The sequence below is a fragment of the Battus philenor genome, unplaced genomic scaffold (assembly GCF_028537555.1).
Source record: "Battus philenor isolate CCGP_79_NKW_IND1 unplaced genomic scaffold, ilBatPhil1.0.hap1 SCAF_4, whole genome shotgun sequence".
Taxonomy (NCBI): Eukaryota; Metazoa; Arthropoda; class Insecta; order Lepidoptera; family Papilionidae; genus Battus; species Battus philenor.
In genome coordinates, this window is record NW_027181704.1 from 8,580,432 (window position 1) to 8,607,886 (window position 27,455).

General features: G+C 31.4%; 2 protein-coding genes across 10 annotated transcripts; one reads left to right on the forward strand and one right to left on the reverse strand.

The window, feature by feature from the left end:
* The first annotated feature begins 196 nt into the window (after positions 1-196).
* On the forward strand, positions 197-23,488 carry LOC137929048 (transcription factor mef2A-like). 5 transcript variants are annotated; one of them, XM_068772105.1, is made up of 29 exons: positions 197-530; positions 1,038-1,140; positions 1,292-1,459; positions 3,552-3,649; positions 4,620-4,820; positions 4,901-5,050; positions 5,122-5,685; positions 6,086-6,238; positions 7,156-7,251; positions 7,618-7,821; positions 8,749-8,874; positions 9,692-9,797; positions 9,878-9,967; positions 10,064-10,145; positions 10,338-10,714; positions 11,466-11,576; positions 12,543-12,688; positions 13,171-13,247; positions 14,449-14,527; positions 15,189-15,274; positions 16,335-16,410; positions 17,432-17,525; positions 17,983-18,053; positions 19,334-19,451; positions 19,888-19,997; positions 20,583-20,680; positions 21,055-22,639; positions 23,142-23,217; positions 23,386-23,488. In XM_068772105.1, the coding sequence occupies exons 1-29, from the start codon at positions 396-398 to the stop codon at positions 23,436-23,438; spliced, it is 5,433 nt and encodes a 1,810-aa protein (XP_068628206.1). In that variant the 5' UTR covers positions 197-395; the 3' UTR covers positions 23,439-23,488. The 5 variants fall into 5 exon arrangements, with proteins under 5 accessions (XP_068628206.1, XP_068628205.1, XP_068628208.1 ...); XM_068772104.1 differs by having other exon boundaries at positions 10,049-10,145; positions 23,386-23,487; XM_068772106.1 differs by lacking the exon at positions 197-530 and adding an exon at positions 801-929 and having other exon boundaries at positions 10,049-10,145; positions 23,386-23,487.
* On the reverse strand, positions 22,985-26,841 carry LOC137929049 (uncharacterized). Of its 5 annotated transcripts, XR_011108667.1 has the most exons (3): positions 26,397-26,488; positions 23,911-23,996; positions 23,728-23,811 (listed from the first exon to the last, which is right to left on the reverse strand). XR_011108667.1 is itself a non-coding variant. In XM_068772109.1 (2 exons), the coding sequence occupies exons 1-2, from the start codon at positions 26,692-26,694 to the stop codon at positions 23,675-23,677; spliced, it is 435 nt and encodes a 144-aa protein (XP_068628210.1). In that variant the 5' UTR covers positions 26,695-26,841; the 3' UTR covers positions 23,545-23,674. The 5 variants fall into 5 exon arrangements, 1 of the variants encoding a protein (XP_068628210.1); XR_011108669.1 differs by lacking the exons at positions 23,728-23,811; positions 23,911-23,996 and adding an exon at positions 22,985-23,335 and having other exon boundaries at positions 26,397-26,486; XR_011108668.1 differs by lacking the exons at positions 23,728-23,811; positions 23,911-23,996 and adding an exon at positions 22,985-23,202 and having other exon boundaries at positions 26,397-26,484.
* Between the last annotated feature and the right edge of the window lie 614 nt (positions 26,842-27,455).

The window sequence follows — 27,455 nt, forward strand, 5'->3', positions numbered from 1 at the left end:
GAAACAAATATCGTTTATAATGTTGTTTTGCTCAATAAGGTCAAAAATAAAATAAATAATTTTAATGAATTGTCTATACCTTAATATTATCAATTACTTTGTTTTTTCGTATATAACATTATTATTTTTTTTTATTTATGAACGCATCCTTTAGTAATGTCATTTACCTGTGTCATTTTTACGTTTGCGTCTAGAATTGAATTGTTTCACAGTAGAATTTAATCCAAAATCCATTATAACTTATATGTATTTTTGCTAATATGTCTACATTAGAAATATAGTTTTGTAATACATCTACAAAAATAATCCAACGTCGATATATGTAAAAGATGTTTTTCATAAGCACGTAAAAATAAACATTTCCTGCATATTGAAGTATTAACAAATAGTGTGTTATGGCTCCTGGTAACAAAGAGCGACACCCAGGACACACTGGGACTATACCCAAAACAAAAGCAAGAAACAATTGCAATGTCCCCCAAGAAGCTGTGACCCCTACAAGAAGAGATATGACAACAAACCTAGTGACGGTATTACTAAATAAGTTGTACATTGCATTATACACATTACATTAATTTAAAATTGGAAATGTCCCTAGGCTTAAAGTAACAAAATATGACTTTGTTTTGTTGCCTGTTAAAATAAAACTCTCTAAAAATATTGTATCAGACCATGCAGACTGAAGTTTTCCCAAACCCAATTGGTCCATGTTATTTTTAGAAACATGGAAGAGTTGAAAGATTGGACTTTTGCCAATTTGGTGTAGTTTCAAATACTCATTCTCAGATCAGAATTTTGTTCTAATTATATTGTACAGATATTTTTGCACAATTAAAGTTACATATTGATTAATGTGTGTACTCATTACACACATAAATAAAATCTAAAGCCATATGGGAGCTTGCTTTTCTAAATTCAATTTGAAGAAGGTATTGGTTCAAAGATCAGTGTTACAAATTTATCAATAAATTTTAAAGTTACTAGATTTGGACTGGAATTTATTTTGAAATTTCTAATCAGGGAACTTATTCCTTTAGACAACTTTGGATTGGGTTCCGGTTTCTGAATATAATACAAGACCAAATTGTAACTCAAGAAAACCAGCTAACAATACCTCGGATCAAGAACTTGCAGATTTGGGTAAGCATTTGTGTTAAATAAATGTAGATATCATTATAATTAATTTTATTATAACAAATTTATTTAAATAAATATCAGGTAGTGATATTATTCTTGATAAATGTTATAAAATTTGCAATGACTGTTTATACAAAATACCTTTGTATTCCAGATAACACAGTTTCATTTGAAAGTGGATTTGGAAGATTTGTTCCTGTGAGACCCCAACCTCGTGCATTGCCATTGACTGTCCAAAATAGAGAAAACATTTCCACTGATCACAATGATGATGGTGCAGGTTCATCTATTTCCTCACACACATTACATCATTTTCAAAATGGTAGTTGATTTAAATATTGTTACCTTACATAACTAGTCAGCCATAAATTCTATCCCTCTTAATGTAGTGTCTAATTCTGAATACAACTATATATTATTCTTTACCACCCATTGATGCTACATTTCAAAAACTCAAAATGACACCCTCTTGCTTTTCACATAAACCTTCAATCAGGGTGTCAATCTACAACTATTTACCATAGTATTGAAAACTGCTGCTAAATCACAATTCAACAACTCAATAAGGTCTTTAGCAGATTTTCTGCTCCAAATCTCCAGTTGATACTATAGGGGGAGTTGAAATTGGGACTTCCAGAGAGCAAATCTTTAAAACTGGTGAATTGCTCATTAGTTGGATTTGACTTCTTTGTATGTTATGTGAAAACCCAGTCCTAGTGAATACTCAAGAATATTTAGAGTATAATGTTTGAGTCATTAGTAGGTTAGATGATAGTAGCCCATTTTTATGCATTATCAGCATAGCTGACCTCTTCCACTGCAATGATATTAAATGCTATTGTGATCCACACTTGTTAAAAAAGACATTCAGATGGCAGAGGCTTTGAGGAGCAGCCCTCCTATTGTCACATTCCTCATTACAAAATTCTGGAATGTTTTCTTGGAGCTATATATATGTAAATGTTGTCATTTATGAAGTAAAACTTGTCAATTATTTTTTTAATTTTAAAGAGAACGCACATGTGTTAGTATTGTTTCTTTTTCTTTTTGTAGCTGGTATATGCCCACTGTAAGCTATAAGCCTCCCCCGAATATCGCCATCATGACACATATCCAGCGACCTTCCGTGACCTTGACTAAGTCATAGGTCGATTTGGCGGGGGGCCTACCCATGCCTCATCTATGCTATTGCTTAGTATTTCTACCACCTTCTTTGGTTAGGCCTTTCTTAAATTGGGTAAAGTTGCTACCAAACTATATTCAATGTTAGTCAGTTAGTCTATTTTGATGATACAGAAAACTGTAAAAATTAGTAATGGAATTTTTTTCTCACATTATTTTTTGTTTATGGACTTTTCTTAGATGTTATTCCTCAACTGTTGAACTTTAATCATTGCTGTTTTATGTTTTATTGTGTCCTAAAATCTTGTCAGCAAACACTTTTGGATCAAATATCAATAGGTAATATACTGCTGCATCTTGCAAGGGCATTTTATATTTAATTTTTTGTCAAGCTACTTAGCAAGTTTTGAAAAAATAAATTGGAAGTGCCACTCAAATTTTGTATACTGCAGTATTTTTAAGCAGTATTATTAAAACTTAATTTTATTTTAAATCCTTCTATACAACTTCTGCTCGAACCATGATACCAAATGAGGATATTTTATAATAGAAAACCAAAAACTTGTCAATTTATGTGACAAGAAAACAAAAATGCACTAAAAATCTTTGCTTTTATAATTTTTTCATTTTGGAAGTTAAGGTATGAGTTTATGGCTAGACTAAGTATTTTTTTTTATAAATAAAACATGATAAGTCCCTGATAATGAGTGGTACACTTTACTGTTTAATTTTCTGGCTTATTGATACAATGAATTAAGTGGCACCACAAATGCTCCATAATTTCTTTATTCAACTGCTGTGGTAGTAGAAATAAGTGATATATAAAATGGAATAGAATGATCATTAAAAAAAATTGATTCTAAAATTCATAGGTGATGGTCAAAATTGAAATTAAATAAATATGAATTAGGAAAATTCATTTTTATTTATTTTAAAGTAAGGTTTTATAAAATAGTACTACATGTATTTTAAATATTCATTGTTAAATATTATATATTATTATTACATATAATTGCAGATTATTTTTGACTAAAGCATGTTGAAAAAAGCATAAACAAAATAGAAGTAATATTTAATGTAAAATTACCTAATTTGGTTAAGAAATTCATAGAAGTTGTACATGGATGGCAGGATTGACAAAGACAAATACATATTTTAATTTCAATTAACAACATATTATAATTATTTACAAGTAGTGTTATTTATAACTAAATACTATTGAAGTATATTTGCTAAAGGAAATTAACAATTTATAAAGAAATAAACTAAAATGATTCAATATTATTTTCTAGGTTTAATTTCACATTCAAATCATGCTGCGGCTGCTGTAATGATAGTGAACCCAACCACACCAAATGCTGTTACAGGGAATATGTCTCAACCTTTTAATGTAAGTAATTCCTTACATCAGATTTTTTATTTATCGATGTAAAGAAAATCTAATAGACCAAATTACTTTATCAGCAATTTATAACTATTCCTTAATAAATAAGAAAGGACCAATATCTAGCCACTTCCGCACATGCAGTGGTTGTCGTGCATGAAAGTGCACCGCCCGCCAGCCCGCTTGTAAATGCGCATGCGACAGACAATGCCAACTACACAACCGCCACCGTAAATTCACTCAACACGTGTTTCACCCCTCCACGGGGCATCTTCAGGAGTTGATACACCGATTAGTGCTAAACACCGAGTCGAGTTATACTAGCAATGATCATAATTTTGGACTTAGCACTTCCACTGCTGGGTATAAACCCTCCACTTAATAGGTTACAGTAATGTTTGAAAGCTATTTAGAAGCTATTTGCATAAATTGGACAATCTATGCTGTGCTTTCTGGTTGGCGGTCTCTGCTCCAGCGCCTTGAGGCTTTAGCGGCCATTTGTCCCGCCTGCTGCCACTTCAACTTATCAATCTGAAAATTGTAGAATGAAAGAAACAGTACGACAGATAAGATGATATATGAAAGAGAAGAATGATAATAATAATAAAAAAAAAATTACTAGAATTAAAAAGTCCCTGTCCCACACGAGATAGGGGAACGAGAGGTCCCCAACAGCGGGGACCATTAAAGAAAAAAAAAAAAACTTATCAATCTGGCCCGTCGGTAATTTTCGTTCGTATACGAATCTTCTCATCCTTGATTCGGTCTCGAAGAGAAATCCCGACCTTAGCTTTTTTCATAGCAATGAACTACCTATTTTGTTAAAATTTATATATTATTATTTTGTAACATTTTGGAGATTTATTTCGATCTATCACATATTCACAGGCATTATAAATACGATTACCATACGTTCAATATCCTTCTTCTAAACTTCTATATTATATTATCTTAATAAGTTCGAATGCAATTTCAGGCACCAAATCAGAATAGAAATAATTTGACAAGGAATTTAAATTCCACCCGCAACACTTTCGACAACAATACACACGCTAGTAATAATAACATTACTCCGCCAATCTTAAATTCGAGAACTGGAACTAAAACAGTGAATTTGATGAACAATATGTATGATCAAGGACAAGGAAGCATTAATAATTTAAATGAAAATAATCAAGTAAGTATCTGTTAAATTGATGTAATGAAAGGATTTTTTTCGGTTTCATTAATTTAAAAATACCTTATAATTGTATAAAGGCTCACAGGGAGTCCGCACGAGCTCTGGGTGAGGCAATTGTTGCCGCGTGTCCCGATGCGGCTTCCGTTGAACGTCGGCTCGGACAAATCAGAGAATACATACGTGTTACATCTTCACTTGTTGACACCATGCGAAATTCAGAAGACGAGGTAAGTTAAAAATGATCTATATGTTTCATATAAAATAAAACACTAAGCTCTTTTTCAAATTTTTAATCTAGGCTTTTATAGAACACACTAAAGAAGAGTATGATGAACTTCTTAAAATGATTACTAAATTAAAAGAAAGTGAAAGTAAGTTAGAAAGCATGCTAGTAGATGTTGTGCCACCTGATAATGGTGAAGTAACGAGTGGTTCTACCAATATTTTTGGTAGCCCAGTAGAATCAGGTGCTAGTGTCTCAGACAATGTTGATGAAGAAATTGTTGCTATTAAATCGAACCAAGAGCAAAACACATCTAATTTAACCAATAATCTTAAGAAAGTAACAAACTTGGAAAATGAACAGATTAATAAAACTATGACAAATTCTAAAGTTAATGAAGATATTGTTAAGATTGATTTTACAAAAACTAATAAGTTAAGTACACAAGAAGAAAATAGAGATGGTAATGGAGGAGTCAAAGAAGATAATGAGTCCATTGCAAACAGTGAAACTAAAATCAATTATGAAGATCAAAATCGCAATGACGAATTAAGAAAAAACATAATATCATGTGTAGAAAAAGTAGCAATGATAGAGGAAATGAAAAAAGCTAAAGATACGAGCAACAGCCATAACCAGGTTTTTGGTTTGTTGTTACAGTGTGTGACATTGTTTATTGTTGATTCAAATGTGATCATAGCATGCAATGAATGCCACACCACAATTTAAAATTAAATTTAATAAATATTTTTAACACTGATTGCCTAAATTTGTGTGACGTATTTGTTTAACAAAGTCTAATATGTGTCTCCCTTTTTAAATGAAATAAAAATATCAGGGATTGAAATTCAGAAGATGTAAAGATTTATTATGTTCCTTATTTTAAATTCTGTTTTTAAAATAGATTTTTCCAAATTTAAATAAAAGCTTTTCGATGATATTTACATTAATTCAAACCCTGATTATTCATAACTGTGGATTTTTAAGCAACATTACATTTTTAAAGTCGACAAAACTTTATATTTAATAACATTTTCAGGATGTTGTTGTTAGACCAGTGTCAGTCCAAAGTAATGGTTCAGCATATAGTGAGAATGAATTGTGGCAGAATGAAATTAAAAATAAAATGGAAATGTCCCAGATCCGTCTTTCTGCCTTAAAACAGCAACAAAAAAGACTATTGAAATATCAAGTAAGTGGAAAACAGCTTTTTAGACAATTTTATATCCATTTCATTGCATCTGCACTTGTTCTCAAGCCATAACGGCTTTCTTAAGTTAAATACACACAACTACCACCAACAATAACAACACCTTCGTTATCAAAAACCTTTTGCAATTCAGTGTAAATTTTCAATGCTGTAGCGGTAAAAATCAATCGGTTTTTCCATAAAATAAATCAACAGAAACGACATTACTTTCCGGTCCCCCAAATAATTAATTATTATTATTAATTGTTGCACCTGTTGTACCATTATAGACAGAGGGTCCACAAGTTATTATATAACAGAGCCAAAAATGAAATTATAAAAAATTTAAAATTGATATGTAGAGCCATTATTATAAAACGAAGTTTTGGTCGACATTTATAGGGCTGTAACTTCCTAAACATGATCTATCCATATACAGGGTAAAACCTTTATCATGGTTGTAAAAAAAATTGAAATTAAATCATCCAAAGTGTAGACCCCTTTACCTATATATAAACAATTTTTCTACTATGAACAAAGTCAAGGGGTAGTTCCAAAATTATTGACATTTCTTTTTAAAATCAAGTATTTAAATAATTGTTCATTCTACTGCAGAATCTTGTAATGAGTTAGCCTGGCACATTGTCTCAAACTTCAAGGCATTTAACGGTCTGTAGCTCTAGGGCAAGACTTCAAATAAAATACAAAATAAAAATGAATGATATTTTAGCAAGCGTAGCAAGTAAACGCGAAAAAAACACATTGTAAACAAAACACCCCAGCGAAGCAAATTAAAATGAATAAAAAAAAGTAGGTTCTTATCGTTTGTGAAATGGCTGTAATAAATATTCAAAGATCTGAACCTATGTCTAGATCGTCTCTCAAAAGTTAAACCTAAAATTTCTAATTCTTAATTTAAGGCTGAAGCTAAGCAACAACTGGACGAAATGAAAGAAAGACAAGCCCAGGAAATTCACCAAGCAACCAATGGAAGTGATAATTTTAATAGTTTGCAGGTACAATTTTATTATTTAAATATAATCATTTGCAAATATCAATTTCTTTCGTGAACAATACATTTCGGAAAAATGTTTAAAATTAAGTATTCTAGGGTAGTTGGTTGGTGTTGAAAGGTTCTTGATAAGACTAGTCGTAGTGATCTTTGAAGGAGACGTCTAGCAGTAGGCTTCTGTCGGCTGACATGATGATAGTAAAGTATTCTTGTACAAATAAATAGGCGTTCTACATTATATAATATCAATATTGATTTTTTAATTAGGCAGACTAATTAAATTATATTGAGAGATTAATGTACAGTAAATAAAATATCAGTAGTAAGTAATTAGTAAATTTAGTACATTATAATATTTTATTTTTAACAGAACATGGCATACATTGGTAATTACCACAATCCAAATCGAATGTATGGAGCTAACCAAATTGGTGTTGCAACAACACTTCCACATTCTTCAGACAGCATTCACAGCAATCATCAATTAACAAATAACATAGAATCTGATCACGGTAATTCTGCACAATCCACACATAGCCAGGAGGAGAGATTTTCTATTCGAGATAGTAATATAGTAAGTAGCATGGAAGCAATATTAATATTTTAAAATCATTTAATTGAATATTTAGGTATTTTTTTAAAGACACAAAATGCTTTAAAGTTATTGTCAATTTTACACAATTTATATCTTTATAATACATAAATGAAATAACTTTAAGAACCCTTAAAAATTTTGTCAGAAAGTAGAATAATCCGAAAATCGGTGATTTTTTGTCGAAGACAATTCTCGACTTTTTAATCACGTAAACTATTAACCATATTTATTAATTTAAATTAGATGCTTTAAGGAACATCGCAGAATGAAATTTAAAAACCCTGAAACACGTGTTCAATTGCGAAGACTGGCACTGCATGATAAGCATCTGAAATATATATTTATATGTATATATATATAAAAGCATCTAATATATATATATATATATATATATATATATATATATATATATATATATATATGGCATATGTATATAGTACCTATACATATTTCTCAGACGAACTACCTTCTACTTAATTCCAAAATTAATAAATAACCTGCCTATCAATATACTCGATAGTATCACATACATATAAAAACAAACTATAAAACTATTCCTCTAATATCTGCCGTCTTAATTCATATTCATCATCATCATCTTAATTCACTTTATCATTGGAACTCTGTACTGGATCAGTCAAAACTTCCCTATACTTCGCCGTCCTATTTCAAGGCTCTTACAATTTCGTTAGCGGCATTTTCGTTTATCAAGTGGGCCCTCCTATGTCACATTCAGTTTGTTGTCGTGTATTGCGCTATTTATTGTACCTAAATAATATGTAAAAAATAAATTTATAAATTATTATGTGTTAAATTATAATCTATAGAATAAAGAAACTAGTTAAAATGGGTGTATTTGTATACTGCTCATTAAATTGAATATATATAAAAAAGAACTCATTGTAGGAGGCTACGAGCGGTGGCAGAGAAAGTGATCCTGAAGAAGACGAAACTGCACTGCATGAACGTGGTCAAATGTTGCAGCTGAAATTACGCGAGCTCCAGCTCAAGAAACAACATATGGAAAATTTGGTAACCTTTTTTTTCCGAGTTGTTTATTTTATTTCATTATCACAAAGAATAAAAAATACAGTGTTTTTAAGTATTGCACCATATAAACTAATTTGTGCTAGTGCTCACATTTATCTACATTAAAAAGAAAATAAACTGAACAATATTGATAATCTTGAAATTACCTTAGTTACAATAACTTATTTCGTCTTATTACACTAGGTAAACGAGAATCACTTATACCATTTGATGAATTTTTAATTTTCGACTTATATAGAGATGTGTTATTTTTTAGAGGTATATATTTTTTATATGAAAATAATCTATTTTTCTGAAAACATTGCATAAAAAGTCAATGGAACCTAAGAATAAAATTAGGCAATACACTTTTATATTCATTTATATTTAATATCATGGTCGTTTTAACCATAGAACATCCAACACAAACAGTGATTCGACATGGTGTCTACCAAAAAAAAAACCAAAAACTCATTGGAAACGACCTGTTTCTTAAGGCCCCAGCAAACATCTGTGCTGCAGGCTATGTCATGGTTACTTTTTATTGTCTTTTTTGGTCCCGGTATCTTCTTTCTTTCTTTTTTCTTTCCTGATCCTGGTTATCTTCGTTTCTCTATGAATCTTCTCTGTACTGATTCGATCTCATAAAGATATATCCATAATCTCATAAATATATAGATAGCATAGGCTTCCTTCTCCATGGCTCGATTATCTTTTCAATGACACTTGAAGTGAAATACCATTTATAACCAATATATAATATTAGTTAGAAGTAATTTGCATTGTTAACTATTGACAAAGGTAAATCATGCTATCACAGGTATCCGAATTTCAAAAACTTCAGATGGCTACTGGTCTTGCAAGTTCCCACAACACTTATTCAAGCTCTGGAGAAGATAGTGCAGAAGAAGACCTACCTGGAAAATGTACGAATTAAATATTTTTCTGATATTATTATTCTTAGAAATGTTACAGTTTAACTAAAAGTACTATAATATATTTTTAGGTAACAAAACAGGTGGAAACTTGAAGAATGAAGATCCTTTCAAACTTATGGAAATTAAAGCTATTAAACAAGCTTTGCAAAAGACTAAAGGTAACAAAATCAAATCAAATTGTTTTATTTTTGGGCTTCTAAAATAATTCGAAATAAGAAAAAATCTCTTCAACCTTTCAGATTTGATGAGATCAGTGGAAACTTTTGAAACGGACCATTTATCAAATTCACAGGAAGAATCTTTTCCTATGTCGAGCCATTCAAACATACATGACAAGTAAGTTTTATTTGTTCATGTAATTCAATTTAAATTAGCGCTTTTCATTTTTAAATCTGATATATATATATATATATATATATATATATATATATATATATATATATATATATATATATATATATATATATATAATTTGTTATTTATAAACAGATTAAGTGTTTTTAAATTATAAATATATTATTTTTATAGCAAATCCGAAGGCGGCGGTAGTATGGGTGGATGGTCTAATGAGGGCAGCGTATGTCGTGTTCGCAATTCACTGTCGCAGCGCCATAAATTTACAAATGAGCAACATCACCAGCAGCAACAACATCACCAGCAGCAACAACATCACCAGCAGCAACAACATCACCAACAACAGCAAATTCACCAACAACAGCAAATTCACCAACAACAGCAACATCAGCAGCAACAACATCACCAGCAGCAACATCACCTGCAACAACAACATCACCCACAACAACAACATCAACAGCATCAACCGCAAACACATCAGCAACTACAGCTTCAACAGCAACTCCAACAACAACTTCAGGAACAACAGCATCTTCAACAGCAACATGCAAGTAAGAACTTTAATCAACAATATCCGCAATAAGAGATTCCAGCAGGTAAAATTGATTTTCACATCATAACTATTTTGGATTTTTTAAGAGTGAATCTATGGAAACATTCATTCTTTATATTGAGTCTCCAGGTTACCTATTTTAGTCTCTCTTCTTTAGTTCTCTTTTTATAATGACTTCTCATAGTTTTTTTATCACAACAATTAAAAAAATTAATGCAATAATATTTTCTCTTCTTATATTATAATTATATTTTCAAATTCGTCTTTCATGCCTTTACTTTGAACATGTAATATACGAGGAGTGGCCGAGCGCCTTAACAGTCCGAATTTTTTTTAACATTCGCATGCCGTAATTAAAAAGTTATTTAAATTATATAAAAACAGTACAAAAATTTGTAAAATAAAATATGTGTATTGAATTTTAATATTAACAATTAAAGATATTTAACTTGTGCAGTTAAATATTTAAAATTTATTGAATAATTGATGACAGCATTAATTCTTGCATATGTTGTTTAATTAATACTAGTCGGTCTTTGAATTTCAGGATAATAGTTTTTGTTTTTGAGCCACAAATAATCTTTTATAGAGCCGTATGTAGCTCGTGTGCCGCAGGTTGGCCCCTCTTTAATATACATTAATTATATTCTATAGGTATTCGGTTTTCGTTCGGAAATACAATCTGCATACTCTATGATAGCGAAATAGTAATAATAATATACAAATCCCATATTTTATTTTGTATACAGGCCACGAAGCTAATATTGCTAATTTACAAGAGCTAGCTCAAGAGTTGCGAATGGAGACTGAAAAAATAATGGGTGAACGCGCGCGTATTAAAGATATGGTCTCTAACAAAGGTGAGTTGATGATAGAAGAAAGAATTGCAAAATTATTACAAAGTTATCCTATATTAATGTACATATTTGCAATAGCGAGGTAATTCGCAGGTTCGTATGTTCAAAATTATTGAGTTTTTGCTATTTAGCACTATTGCTATTGCACTTTAGCTACTATCATTACTAAAGAATTTTTTATTAAGCTTACGTCCATGTATATTAGCCGACACCAACGTGAGTAATAGCATCCGAATATTCCATCTCTGCTAATTATCTTAAACTTTAAGTTCATTTAAAACAATTAACATTGATGAGTCATTAGAAGTGCAGCCTAGGACACTACCCATAAACACTACCATGAACAAACGAGCTTGTGAACCCTTTGTGATCGGCGACATTTTCTGCCGGTGATGTGGCAAGTCGACGCCATTTTCGCGAATGTGTCATACACGTTATAGTTACACTAACATTGCGAAATGACATCACCAGTTTAGGAACAAGAAAGGCTTTCCTATCGCTTGAAGCTAACGTAATGTAACATAAATACCGTTGTCGTCGCTCGCGCGTTGTTTGACCTGCGGTTCGAATAGCCGGAGAGACGCCTCCCGACCGCAAAGGATTAAGGTCAGTAGGAAATGCTGTTTGCAGTGCGCTTCCTCACTGCAAACAGCATTTCCTACTCCAGTATTATTGGAAATGTGGGGGAGGCGTTCAGAAGAATTAATGATGATGAATTAAAATTGAAATACGTACGCCATGAACTTTCTTCATAGTCATATGCTCTTATCAAAGTAATTGTGATCACGAAGTTCGTGACGCTGTTATTATGACTGACTCCTGATATCTTTTTCTCTCCGAGACACTTCAGATGCAATGATTCTGGGGCGATTAAGTGAGCCGCCTCCTAATTAGACAATCGCAAAGCGACTTTACGATCTTGAATGATGATGATTTCTTATTAGAATGTAATAGTATATTCAATTGCAGAAGTAAGTCGTAAACAGAAGAAGGTAAATGAAGAAGTACGCGCAGGGCCTAGTAATACACCAGGGCCAGCCGAGCGGCGACAGATGCAGTTGCGCGCATTGCTTGCGGATAAACAGCGTGAGCTGGAAGTTTTACTTAACAAAGAGGTAAATATATTATAATACAATCACATTGTAATAAAGGTACAAGACATCTCTTTATACTTTCTTCGCCAACAAACTTTAACAATATCCTTATAAACATAATTAGATTAAATATCCAATCCAATATTATAATAAAGATAGTTCTGAGGTTTCCAAGTGAACCCTCGAGCTTCGATATTCATGAAAGAGGTTAAGACTAAGCGCCATCTGTGCCTAAAAAGTGGGCAACTTGAACTCGAAAACTGATGCCACTAAGGCAGTAGAGAGTGCAGATAAAGAAAACAGCTAAAACATGCAGATGTCCCGGTGATACTCGTCTAGATGATCTATTCTAAACTTTAAGGGATTTATTCCAATATATTATATACAATAGAAACATGAGAATTAAAAAAAAGTGTTTAATGATTTAGACTAATTTTAAGAACTTTTTTTCTTAAAGGAATCATTAAAACAAAAAATCTATGTAATGTGATACCTCATTCCAGAAGTTGCTTTGCGTCGGAGGTGAAGCACCGAAACCAGATTTACGTGCGATGTCTTCTGTTAACCAGTCATATAACAGGTATGTATATTTAAAATAAAAATAATCAAAAGATTAAATATACATAGTAAGAAGATAATGTTCATCGTTTTAGCGGTAGGACATTTACTGCTGATTAGCCTTACACCTGGATTTCCAGTAGAAATTCCTACAAATGATCGATTAAACACTGGTAGACCAGCGGTATGAACTGAGACTTGTAATCGTAGATCGTGGGTTCGATTTCCGAGATGCAATCTTATATAATTCACAATTTGTGCATTAATTACATATGATTGCCACTGCTCACGAACAAGATTCCAGGGTATGGATATCAGCGTCCTCTGTGTACCATAATACTACACTGCGATCGCCAAAGCGCCTGCCAAGCGTAGCGATTATGGTAGATCTCCCATAGATGTTTTTGGGGTAAGCCTGTGCTTTGCAATAGGCGCCTATGGGTTGAAACAATGACGACGACAAGTAATTTAAAATAAACAGCTTGTGATTGTCTTTTTCAGTACATTTTTCGCTATAGTTCTTTTAGTCCAACCGGACTATGCTATAGTTATATAACTGCTATACCACGTTTTAGATACAGCTAACTACCTTCCGACTATAAAAAATCCGTATGAGAAATATAAAACCTTAGTCAGAAACGAAAAAGCATTCTGCTACCTATGTCATTATCATGCTTTTGAACATCAACTTATTTGTTTCAATGCCCAAATGAAAACTATCGCATATTTATACATTTTCAGACAATCGCAACATCAATTTTTTTAATAAAATTCGGCAAAACATTATTAAACTAACTTTTATTGAATTCAAAAACACATTGAAAATAAATTAACCAAAAAAGGCATATTATTAAATAAAGGAATATTTAATTGACTAAAATCTTTGGCAATGACGTCGCTTGATTATTTTATTTTTACTTTGGATGAACTTTTTTAAAAGGTGTATTGTCGTATCTTTATCGTCCTACAGTAACCAGGTCTCTGTCATAAGAAATTTTACGATATATGTTACGAAATAGAACAGAAGTAGACCTTTGTGTAATTATGGTTATAACTTTCTATTGAAATTTGAAATAAAACAAAAATGTTTTATGCAAATAATTCAAACAGATATTAGAATTTACTTGGTAGTTTATTTTCATATTTTTGTATTAGCTGATATTTAAAAAAAAAACCGGTGGCTTTTTTGTTATATGAAATGTTTTTTTTTTTAATTTTTACAGTGAACAAGAAGAGCCGGAATCAAGGTCTGAACAACTACCTATGGATTCTCAGACCTCTAGAGATAACGAAAATTATCGGGTATGTATTGAATAGCATTATAATTTTAACTGTATCCTTTCCATTAATATTTATTATTTTCTACGACACTTTTTTTAAAAAAAAAAATTAATCTTCCGAAAATAATTGACAATAAATTGGAGTACCTTTTTAAACTGTTATTCATGAAAGACTAGAGCGACGATTCGAAATAGAATTTTTAAAAATAAGTCCACAATAATACACTGTCACCCAAGATGATAAAGATATAGAAGGTGATATACCAGTGGAGGTAGTAATTCACCGATTTTTTTAAGCCTTTATTATATAAAAATATTGTTGATTGCTTGAAATACTGAACTGTATGTCTGAATATCAGCATTCGTAACGTGTAATATAAAAATACAAAAAAATGCAAGTGTTGTGGGCAGCAAAGAAGCGTTTAGTTTGTTAAAAGATGTGTAATTTTTATTTTATCTATTAGTAGGCTTACTTCACACTCATGTGGTATATCACATACAATGTTAGTTAACTATGTCTCTACTAAAAAAGTTCCGTTATGATTTTTATTTAATTACTAAATTAATTTTATGTTATTAATTAATTATTCTTCTTTCCTTATTAAAAGATCTTCTTCTTAAAAAGATCGCCATTATTAGATTAAAATAATATTGTTATTACATTTACATTTTTTTTCCACAAGGGCGGCGGCGATAGCGCGATGGGTGGCAGATCCGTGAACTCGGTGCCGTCACGTCTCGAGAGTACTTATGGCAGCGACACTGATAGGTGTGTTTTATTTACTTTACTGTCTTTTACCCATTTCACCTGAGCACACCAACGCGTTCGCATGGCAGTTGTGTCTACCAATATTATTTTAGTACGTACAGAAGTATTTTTAATACAATTAGAAATTATCCACAAATAAGTTATTATTCACAGTAATTACAATTTAAGCTTGATATGCGAGTACGCCTTAATATTTGCCCACTTGAAACATCACCAAGAGTGAAGGTACAGTGGTAATTAATAAAAGCCAAAGTACTCAATGAAACAATTTTTTATTATTGTAATATAAAGGAAAATATTTAAACCAGAGCTATAAACCGCGTTAACAATCACGGCGAGTGAGAGATAGTTGATCTGCGTCTCGGCGTTTGCGCAGCAGACGCGTTAATGTGAGAAGTCAAACCACTGTCGTGTAGCGGGATGCCTCTATTATATGCAGCCATTTTCATTTTTTTTTAGTGTACACGCTAGGACTCATTTTAATAGAGTCATAGTTATAAGCATAATAGTACAATGGGCGGTTTTATCACACAAGTCCATCTATTTCAGACACTCCTTATGGTATGGAAAAGATAGAATTATAAATAATGAGTAGTTCATGTGTACAAAACATACATATGTACAAACATACATACATATGCATATTACATACATATTGCCATCTGTGCTTTATATAGCATACCCACTGCCACTTCAATTTATCAATCCGCTACGCGCTAAACGACACATCGTTTACTTTCATTTCTCTATTGATGTCATTCTTGATTCGATCTTGTATTGAAATTCTGAACATGGCCACCGTGGCTCGTTAAGAGTGTAAGCTTGCTCATGAAACCCATAATGTGAGACGATGTTTCAGTGCTGTAAATCACACGTTGGTCGTAAACCTTACGTAACAATACAGATATATAGTAGACCGCTTGCACTCCTATCCACTAAAACACAACACATATACGCATACACAAAACACACACAATCATATACACATACGCGGATACCATAGACCTGTCATAGAGTTAACAATCATAACATGTGTAATAAAAAATTCATTCTCTTTCAGTGCATCACGAAATAAATCAAATCAAAGAAATAGACCAAGACGGCGACAGGCTCAAGATCGCCAGTCGGACGACAGTGTAAGTGTTATTAAAATTATTTATAAAAACCACACATATATCATAGTTTGATAGTCCAAAAGGACTCCTTTCAGGGGCTCTTCCTCTCAGCCACTTCATGGAATGTCCGCCTAAATCTAACAAATTGACCTCACAATCTAAAGTACTAAGTTGAGGTTCCTATGAAATTCTTCGAGTTAAAATACTGTATAGAGATATCTGTTTTCGGGAAAGAAACCCCGCGGAAGGGAGGGATACGGTTATATGGGACTCGTACGTCCTCTGCGTCGTACGAACGACTCAGGTTTATCCATTAGGAACAATTTTATTTTTCCTACAAAGGGTTTTGCGTTGTCCACGCTACCTCACAGATTACCCATTCACGTGTTTAAGATGAGGATCTACGTTTGAAAAAAACTGTACACAAGAAATTTAACGAAATTTTGTTAATGTGGTTTCATTGATTATTTTTTGAATGTTTGATTTAAGGGACGCTCGATCGCTTCATTACGAGCAACTGACCTAAAGAGCAACTGTTAAGTTTCTGGCCAGCTCTTAGTAGACCAGCATTTCAAGCCGGTAGTAGCTTACTACTCATATGCTAAAAGAATGCTAGTGATTGACGTTTAAAAAGTGCGTGTAAATGTGTTTGAATAAAAAAAAAAATTATTTTATAGACGGCCTTGATAAGTTCAATGGACGATGTTAAACGCAGGTCACTTCCAACTGGGTATATTGAAAATATTTAGGAGACGTATAACCAGCAGCGAAAGCTGCTGAAATGTTTTTATTTTTTGCCTATTTAGAGACTTTAACCGAAGTGAACAAAAAAAACAAATTTCTTCCAAATCTTCCTTTAGAACTCTGCCTTATCAGTTAGATCACACTTATGCGTTAATATACTTTATCTTACTTTCATCTAAATATTGTCAGTATGTAAATTATTACGTAAATAATGTATAAAACCACTAGTTCTGTAACTTTACATTTACTTTAGTAAAATTAAAATAAGTTGCATTGACATGCATGTTCGTTTTTCCAGGCGCCACAAGCTAACAATGCACTTCCCAACATACGCCATGACGCTAGAGCAGACACTTCTAATGTCAACATGGTATCGCCAGTGGCTCAAAATGGTAAGACTAGCATATAACATACTTTCTACTAAGAAATAATTTAGATCCTGTAGGATATGGGTTTATTTTGAGATTTTGATCCTTAAGAATATATTTTACACGTGTATAGCAAATAAAAATTAATTATCTGTTAAAATTTCAATGTCTCATGCTACTAACTAATTAAAATTCATAGTAAAAATTACAATTTATAAAGAGATTATTAAATTTAACTTTCCGTTTCGATATTACTTGTAATTAAAGCTATGGGTAAGTTATTTAACATCAACTTACCTTAATGATGCTTTAACTATTGACGATGTAATCTATGATTAAATTCACTCGTTAATCTCATCCACCTTCATAATCATGTATATAAATGCAATATGCTTTAAACATCTAAATAGCTGTATCTATTGTATTTAGTAATGCCATTGAACTAGACTATTTACCATTTTTCACATATTTTTTTTTTAAGGTGACAACCCATCTAACATTCAATATGGCTCACTTCCTCCTCAATCCTGGAGTACAACCAAATCAAACCAGGTATTTTTTTATTGTTATTCACATATGACCATGATATGTAAATGTAAAAATATGTCATCATTATTTCAACTGTAAGACGTCCACTGCTGGACATAGGCCACCTCTAGTGTCCCAATAGAACCTGATCAAAACCCCTGCATCCATTGTTTTCTGACAACCTTAACAAGATCGTCTGTCCATCTGATGTGTGGACGGCATGCGCTGCGCCTGTGTGTTCGTGGTCTCCACTCCAGAAAATTAGGATCCTTAAGGCCACCTGTTCATCTCGCCATTCCATTATCAAATACATAGCCTACTAATTAGCTCGTTAACATTATTTTGTGTAATTAAACAATGCATACCTTATACAGATTCATAGAATATTTATTATAATAGTAGTCTAATCTTTTGGTATTATTAGTGCCAATGTATAGCTTTGTAGACTGTAGTTGCATTACAGCAGTCTACTTGAACTATAAAGCATTATAGTAGTACCGGGACTACTATAAGGCTTCAAGTAGACACAATGACAACACTATCATTCGTATATTCTTAAAATTTTAAAGTAATGTCTATTGATATTTCTCTAAAACTACATTCTTAAACTTGTTTAATTTTGTCCGTTGAATCACGGTATTTATTTAGACAATATACGACAAGATCCAGTAACAACAGATTATAACAGTTCAAGTTTCAGGAGTTTGCATCAAAAACGAATTGTTCTGGAAACAAGTGTACTGTTACTAAAAAAAAAAATTAACACTAAAATAGTTTACTTCTACTCTACATACACTGCATTGACAGCGATTGCAGGATTATGAACGCTGTTTTTACCTAAATAGTGAAAGTAATATAAAATAAACAGGATATGTAGGCCTTTTAGACAACAAACATAAATATTTTTTTTATTTACTAATACCGGTTTAAGAAACTTTGTTTTATAATAATACTAATTGTTTATTATGTTAGATATAAAATTGAAATGTAAACGCTGCATTTGCAGGTATACAATACAAGTATATTAGTAGTCAGTGTGGTTTGGTGTGCATGTGATTAAATAAATATAAATTAAGTACTTCGATGAAAAAAAAATATTGGAAATTATATTCTTTTTAGTGAAAATTGCATCATAATATCATAAAGATTTCAACGGTCTAAAAATAATGTCGAACAAGTTCAAAATCTGCTATGCGTGCGGAGAGAGTGCGGAGTGTTTTAATATATAGCTTAATATAATAGGTGCTTACGAATATTAGAAATATGATAAAATAAATGAAACAATAATTTTCGTGTTTTAACAGGATATGCGGACAAATCAATTCACACAGAATAGTCACTCGCAAACAATGGATCGTCTAATGGGAACGCCGCAAATGGCGTACCCGCCTACAATGCCTTTTAATATGATGATGCCATATGGTAAGATATTGTGAAAGCTTAGTTTGTACACACACAGCCTAAGGATTGCGACTTCTATAATAGATCATTAGTAAAACCCTGATCTCGAATAGAATGTACAAGGCATATTTTATATTAATTATATATAACATCACTAGTAACAAAGAATGAACAAAGATAAGGTGATGAAAATTGCTTTGTCCCAAACCTAAAAGTCTGAGATGGATGTGACATTCACTAATTAGCACCCCCTCTTTGAAAGAAGGTTTGTATCCTAGGTGAGAAAACGAAATAATATTACACACGTCATCATTCCATTCATTTGTTTGCATTGTTTGTATAGAGAGTTAGAACAAATAATACATCGTCACAATTTTTGTAATAAGCTGCAAATGACCTGAAAATGAAGTAAAAAAAAATTGATAACATTAAATCAATAAACTCAATATTGTTACAGGAATGATGGGAGGTTGCAGTTGCGGATGCAGTTTTTGGGGCGCCTGGTGTTGGCAACAACTCGTCATGCAGCAAAGGGAAATACATCAGCTTAGAGATCAGCTCAATCATGTAAACATTCATCACATTTTTTCAGTTGTCTATCCCTACGTACAGAATATCATTGTAACTTATAAATACATACTTAAAACTACATGTAATTTTACGTAAAATAGAATGTAATAATTTTAATGTAAAAAGATTTCCCTCCAAAACTATCGAAGTTACGAAGGAAATGACAAATAAAAAAATCTTTGTCTTTTCATTCTTTCTGTTGTAACAATGAAAGAAAAATAGCTAGGAAAAATTAAAATGAATATTGTACACCCGACCCACACTTCATTTTACATTTAATCCTACATAAAAGTTATAGTAATGTGTTGGAACACCCAATAACATCAAAAGTTAAAACATATATACATTTTATTTAAATTCTGCTACATATCTAGAGCAGGAAATAGAATAATAAAACTATATCTTGCATCATTGAGATAATTTAACAGACATGAAGTTAAAAAATGAATAATAAATAAAGTGAAGGGACCTGATATAAAACTAGTTTAATTATAGTAGCATGTGTTCTTTTATAATACATCCCTTACTCCAGTTACACATCAGTTATACATCTACACTTAATAAAAAATAAATATATTTCAGTTGGAGGAACGTTGGCGTGCCGAAACAGCTTCTCACACTCTTAACAATCAAGTGCCCCCTGGCAACCGCGCTAACAACTATTGGGATAACTTTCGAAGGTAGAAAAAATTATTATGCTTTATCAGTTACAATCTATTTTATCTTCCTACTCTTATTGGACGTTCTACAATACCCGTAATTTTTCTATTTCAGATATTAGAAGCAAAAAAATAAAATATTTTTTTAAAACTTTATGTATGTATTTACCATATATAATACAAATATATATATATATTTTTATAACTGCAGTTCACAATCATTATATGGGTGAGAGTTATGTAACTGTGTGTCTACCCCTTTTTTTGAATAATTTAAGCTTTTTGTTACTCTTAGCCATTGTATATGTAAAATAATATTGTTTTTTATACTAACAAAATTAATAGTAAAGTAGTTAATTTTTTGAAAATATGCTAACAGTTCTTCTTCTTTACAGCTATTCACGGCAAAACCTACTCTCTGCTAACAGCAAGACAAACGCGGATGGTCATTTAGGCACAGGACCGGCACACAACCCTCATCCACTGGTGGAACGATCTCATAACACTCTTCATCACACGTCTTCATCTACATCTCCCTCTATAACACCCAAAAGAAACACAAACACGGCCAGTACCTCTCAATGTCCCGCTACAATACCACCAGTTCAAGTGAGCAATGACGAAGTGACAAATAGACATTTGCGAAGAAATGTCACTTATGAAAGATCTCTTTCATTTTCTTCCGCGCCGGATGTCGTTAATTTAAACCAAAACAATGAAGCAGAGACCAGTGTAGCTTCTCACTCGAGGAACATGGACGAAAACATAACGTCCAACATCAACATAAACCGTCAAGAAAGTACTACAACTACTTTCAGGAATCTCAACATTACGAACCCAATACCCGAAATAATACAATCGCATTCTAATAACTTAAACAATTCGACGAACAGTAAGAAAAAATCTTCTTCAAAGCTCCCGGCAAAAAACTCCACTAATAGAAGGAATTATACTTTAGACTTCTCCACCCAATCAACTAACGTTAACATAGCAAGCACTTCCGATACACCGAATCCTAATTTGGCATCAACCAGTCGTGAAATACAAGAGAAAGCCACCTCGAAACTATTTGACCTTTTACGAGAAAATGTTTATTCTGAAGTTACGACTTTGATCGGTGTTAACGAGTCTCATCCAGACTTCTTAATACAATTGTTTAGGGAGTTACAATTGATCAGCTCCGATCCATTGCGCCAAAAAGTTCTGCAATCTATACGAAATGTTCTTTCTCAATACAGTTCTATTATCGAGAACCAAAATAATGATAACGGTGAAGAATGCGAAGTCGAAATAGTTACAACCACGACTGGAGATACAACTAACTACGACGATTGTAATTCACACTCTCTACAAATCGCCTGCTCTAATGCAACTCGTATTGACAATAAAATTGTTCGCTTTTTGCTTATAAAAAGTGAGGAGATATGCACTACTGAACTTTTAGAATCATTGGCATCGCTCATCCTTAATAACGCACCAGAGAGTAAGCAATCCAAAAAGAGGCTTCTAGAACATTTATCTAAATATGAAGGCATAAGAGTCTGTGATATATCTAGTGACATTATAGACAACTTGTCACTTTTTATTTCTGGTAACAGTGAAGGGGATGATTCTGCTCATCTGACAAATGAAATACAAGAATCGTCCATTCTTCAAGACGTCGCGGGTTCCTTGAACCTATTCAGTTCCAGTGAAACTCAATTACATCAGTTAAATGCATGTCCATATGAAATGTGGCCAGGACATGTTCACATGGATATTGACGGCACAGACATGAATGATAACGGCGCTCGATGCAGTCAAGAGGATAAAGTTGATCTGATTAATTGTTCAGAAATGCTTAACGGCGATTTAGCTGAAGCGGATCAAACATGCCCCGCTGATGTCGGTGACAGTGGTGTGAACAGCCGCGATGAGGTTTCTAACAATGCTGAAGGTCTCCCAGATGTAGTGGACACCGATGAAGTCACTCCAACAGAGGTAATGCAACATGTTCTCTACTGTAGATGTTTACCTCTCATAAATTGTACTAACAAAAATTAGTAGTATTTCCTTTCTAGCTAATTTAATCATTTTATCTTAACTCACTTATTTAGGTAATTATATCAGTGAATAAAATCTTTTCATACAAGTATGTATAAGATGTGAATATAAATAAGTTTATATTTATTGTTTTTAATTTGTAATGTTTGTATACAAAGTGATTTCCCATAATGTATTATGTAGCTATAATAAAAATAGAAAACAAATTATATGTTTTTTAATTTTCCAATGTTTTTATAAGCCTTAAAAATGGGTAAAAGAAAAGTTCAAAATTATTATTCATAGTTTATTCTAAATCTAGTCAGGTACAGTTGTATCACATGTGTCACCAAGGTATATTGACAATTTAATATTAACCTTAATATACACTTATAATAAAATTAAGTTAAAATAGGATTTAAAATTTTGAATATAAAGTGTTAATATGTTTATATTAAAGGCAGAAGCAGAGTGGCTCGGGCTTGACCGTGTGCCAACAAGGCTGCACATGGGAGAATCATCTGAAAAGCAAAAAGGTGATATTAATATTTAGTTTTATATGAACATACACCTAAACTTGAACTGTTTATGTTCTTATAATGTTTAGGTGAATCCTGAAATTAATTTTTCAGTATATTAGATCTTCATCGGCATCTGTAACAAAAAATAAAATAAAAAAAATTAATTAGTTTTTTTTTCTACAGATACTACTGACAATATTCAGAAATTACTGGAATATATTTTAATTAAAAATTAGTCTTTATCCTATTAACTTAAAAAAAATTGTCAATGATTATTCATCATTTAATGTAATATTTATTTGACTATAATAAACATTACATATGTAATAATGTTTTTTTTATTTATTACATAAATAAAAAGCTCCCTGTTTCCCGTTTTCTTTATTGTACATTAGCAAAGAATTTATGATGTATTTCATAAACATTAATATAGTTTTTTTTTAATTTAGTCTATCACACTTTATCACTTATATTAGTCACAGACACAGTAAAGATGAAACATATGTCCTCCATGCAGGTTCCAATACAGGTTTTCCAATAAATCTTCAGCACCTGTATCTAGTCTTGAATTCTCAGTTATCTCAGGTTCAATATTTTTCTTTTGTACTTCTGTAGATAAAATTGACATTGCTGAATTAATAATTTTATCTTCTCTCAATCTAAACTGATATCAATCATAAATTTAAATATTAATTAAATCATATGAACCATGAGACAACGAGATATATCTGGATTGTTGTGGGTTGGTTGTAGTAATCGTGGATTGTGAGTTGTGGTTGCTGGCACCATACCCTCTGAAATAAAGTCAAATTTCATCACTCTATGTCTCAAGGCTTAAGAAGGGAAGTCCCATTAAGTTTTGCTGCTATTTCAAAAACATTTCTTACTAAAAAAAATTACTTAATAAGCTCTAAAAAAAATTATTTATTCTGTTAAAACATTTAAATCAAATTTTGGTCATTAAGATGAACTTTACTTTTATTTCATGTCCACACTGGATAACAGAACCAGTTATAGGAATTACTATTATTTTTTATGGATTAATAAAATTGATTATGTGAATGTATTTTAATTATTCATAATGTTGTTAATTAGATTCTAATCACTATTGTTGCATTACAAAAAGTCAATGAAATTAATGACAGTTTATATTAGTTACATAGAAGCTGTCACATACAAGTTTATTAACCAAGAATAATATCTCTAAATTTTACATGTGGTATTACAATTGTTACTCATTATTATTCTATCTCTATTCTATATGAATCTATGTCATTTTTGCTATAACTTTTTCCGACTACTATCAAACATACACCTTACTGTTGAATGCTTACTGTAAAAGTATTACTCTATAGGATATTCAAATGATTACAATTTTTTTACACACTGACCATGCTGCCACTTACCACTGATGGCTCACATTTGTATGGTCAATTATAATCAATTAAAATTCTGTTCATTCAAAATTTAACATGATTAATTAATAATATTCACTATATACTTTTTGGTTATTGTACAAACTCATTATATGGAATAAAATAAACAACAAAACTAGAAGAAACTGGGGACACCTTTGTTTAAAAAATATATTCTACATAATAATACACAGGTTACTCTTATATACCATTACAAATAAGAAAGAGATGCATAAATTTTACGAGAGATATAGAAAAGTTTGAACAATACATAATTATTACACTAATTACATTTTTATTTGCAATTCTGCATCAACATAAAAGTGCCATAACTCTAATTTTACAATATTATTTTCTGTGGCTAAAACAGTAATGTAATTAAAATCTGTACTTGTTTAACATAAAATCAATGATCAAAATGATATATGCTTAAAGGTTTCATACCTTGCCATTGAAAAGTTTGGTAATTGCCACATTTTTATTCTTATTTTGTTTGAGATACTTAGTTGTATAACTTTGCATATTCCATTTCTTTATATATTTTAAACACTAATGACACATTTCTTATTATGCATGTGTATATAAATATGTACATACATATCGTGTAAACACATATGAATATCTATATAGATGTCTGAAAAAGAATCTCCGTAGAGTTTATAAGTGATATATCAGTCACTCTGACTCCACTAACATTAATTTGGTCACACACAACCTTTAGAAAACTTCTTAAATTAGACTTTCAACACATTAAGAGATTTGGACCAAGAAGTTCAAAGCAACAATTATCTTCTGTGTACCAACTATGCATTGTTATTTATATGTTGTTGGATCAGGCAACTTATATTCACCCACCTTTAGTAGTTAGTTATTATCAATACAAAATTTGCTTTCCCAGCAATAATCAATTTTCAAAAATTTCATGACTACAATGAAGTTATGTCAAAATGTTTATATATACCTCTAAACTTTAAAATGGCAGTGTATATTATAATAAATATTATATAAACTATTTACTAACAATTCAATTCATAGGCTTTTCTTATTAGAAATACCAGTCTTGAATTTCAGTTTATGATATTATGACTAATGTTATTTTTATAAGCACGAGACTTACCTTACATTGAGAGTATAAGTTGCACATTTTTCTTGCTGTTTTTAACATTTAAAAAAATAGAGAACACATAGACTTTTTAGTCTAATCACTCATTTAGGTTTTACGAAAAACAATTAGTAAGACTAGCTTTTTCGATTGTATTTAATATGTATATCTTAACAATATTTCACACAGATTCCAGATATTTATATATTATTTGATACTGTTTCAAGAAGTCAAGAATTTAAATATATTCAAAACTCAAAACACACTGATGCAATAATAACATCACAGGTAAAAAGGAATTAGCAAATTAACTCTCAATGCAACAGGTGAATCAAGTGCATTCACAATGTATGAGATATCCTAAACAAAGAAAATACCATGAATTTGAAAGAGCAACAAAACTCAACCCATTTTTAACAAATTTGGTATTAAATTAAGACTTCCCGAAATTTAAAAAGTGATCACACTATATTCCTGCTGCATTGTTCAAGGATATATACTGCAATGTTAAGTTAAATACATAATATAAATACAGGTATAAAAATAGAAAAGCTTTTATTCGAAACCTCATTGAATTGAAGCAGATATAGCGATGACTCACGGAAACGTCATGTTCTTAGTTGTTCACTATGAAGTATTCAATGAGATATCGTTAAGAAAATTTTTGTTAAAATTACCTTCTCGCAAGCGCTTGCTTTTAGGAAAGACGCAAAAGTCGGCACATCGTTTCTTCCCATTTTTTTGTGTAGAAGCCGTTTCAGTGACATCCCTCATTTCACAGTCAGTGTTTTTATGAAAGTTTTCTGGGGTTTTAGTTTCTTGATAACCATAATAACAATTTCTAGATATATAAACATTCTGACAGTGACCCGAAGACTGGTTGGTAGCATCGCTGCAAACTGGAGCGGGTCGCATAGCGTTAAAATTATTTTTGGCGTCCTGCATGTGGAAAAAATCAACGCTGTTTGCGGGCATTTCTCTGTATTACGCAAAGCAAGAAAGCGACGAATTACAGTATGTTCTCAGCTGTATTTTATTTAACTGTTGGTATTTAATTTATATAAGTACTACGACAGTAACCTCGGCACAGTTTTTGTGTATTATAACCTTGCTGCGTTTCCAACTCAAACATGAATAAATACACCATCGACATTATTCAATGAGAATAGAGGGGTAAAGAATGTCAATTTCATATTGTTAATTATCCTTTTATGCATTATTTTTAGAAGATAAACCAATTTATTATTTGTTTAATTCATTATTTTTTTAGATTAATATCACTCAATGTATCCGAAGAAATACATTACGTAAGAAAACTTCTTTTATAGAAGTTATTGATACTAATTTTTTTTCAAATATTAGTAGTTAAGAGCTCTTTTATCGAAAATAAAGCCTTAACTTATTCTAAATAACATATTTAATCATAGTTCACCGAAAAACCTGGAAGATTATATTATAACAGTAAGGATTAAAAATAAAGTATTTTGTGGAAAAATGTCTTTGGTTAGTTGAAGAATTAAAATAATTACGAAAAACTTCATTATTAAAACGCAAAGATAAATCCAATATTCGTTATTTGAAATTATATATCTGCCTGTGAAATATTCTAATAAATTTAGAGATTAAAGGAAACAACATCGAAAAAATAAAGAATTGTATTAATTTATTAAATAATAGAATTCCAAAAATAATAGGTATTATGACCGTACAGACATATGAAAAGAAATCATATTTGC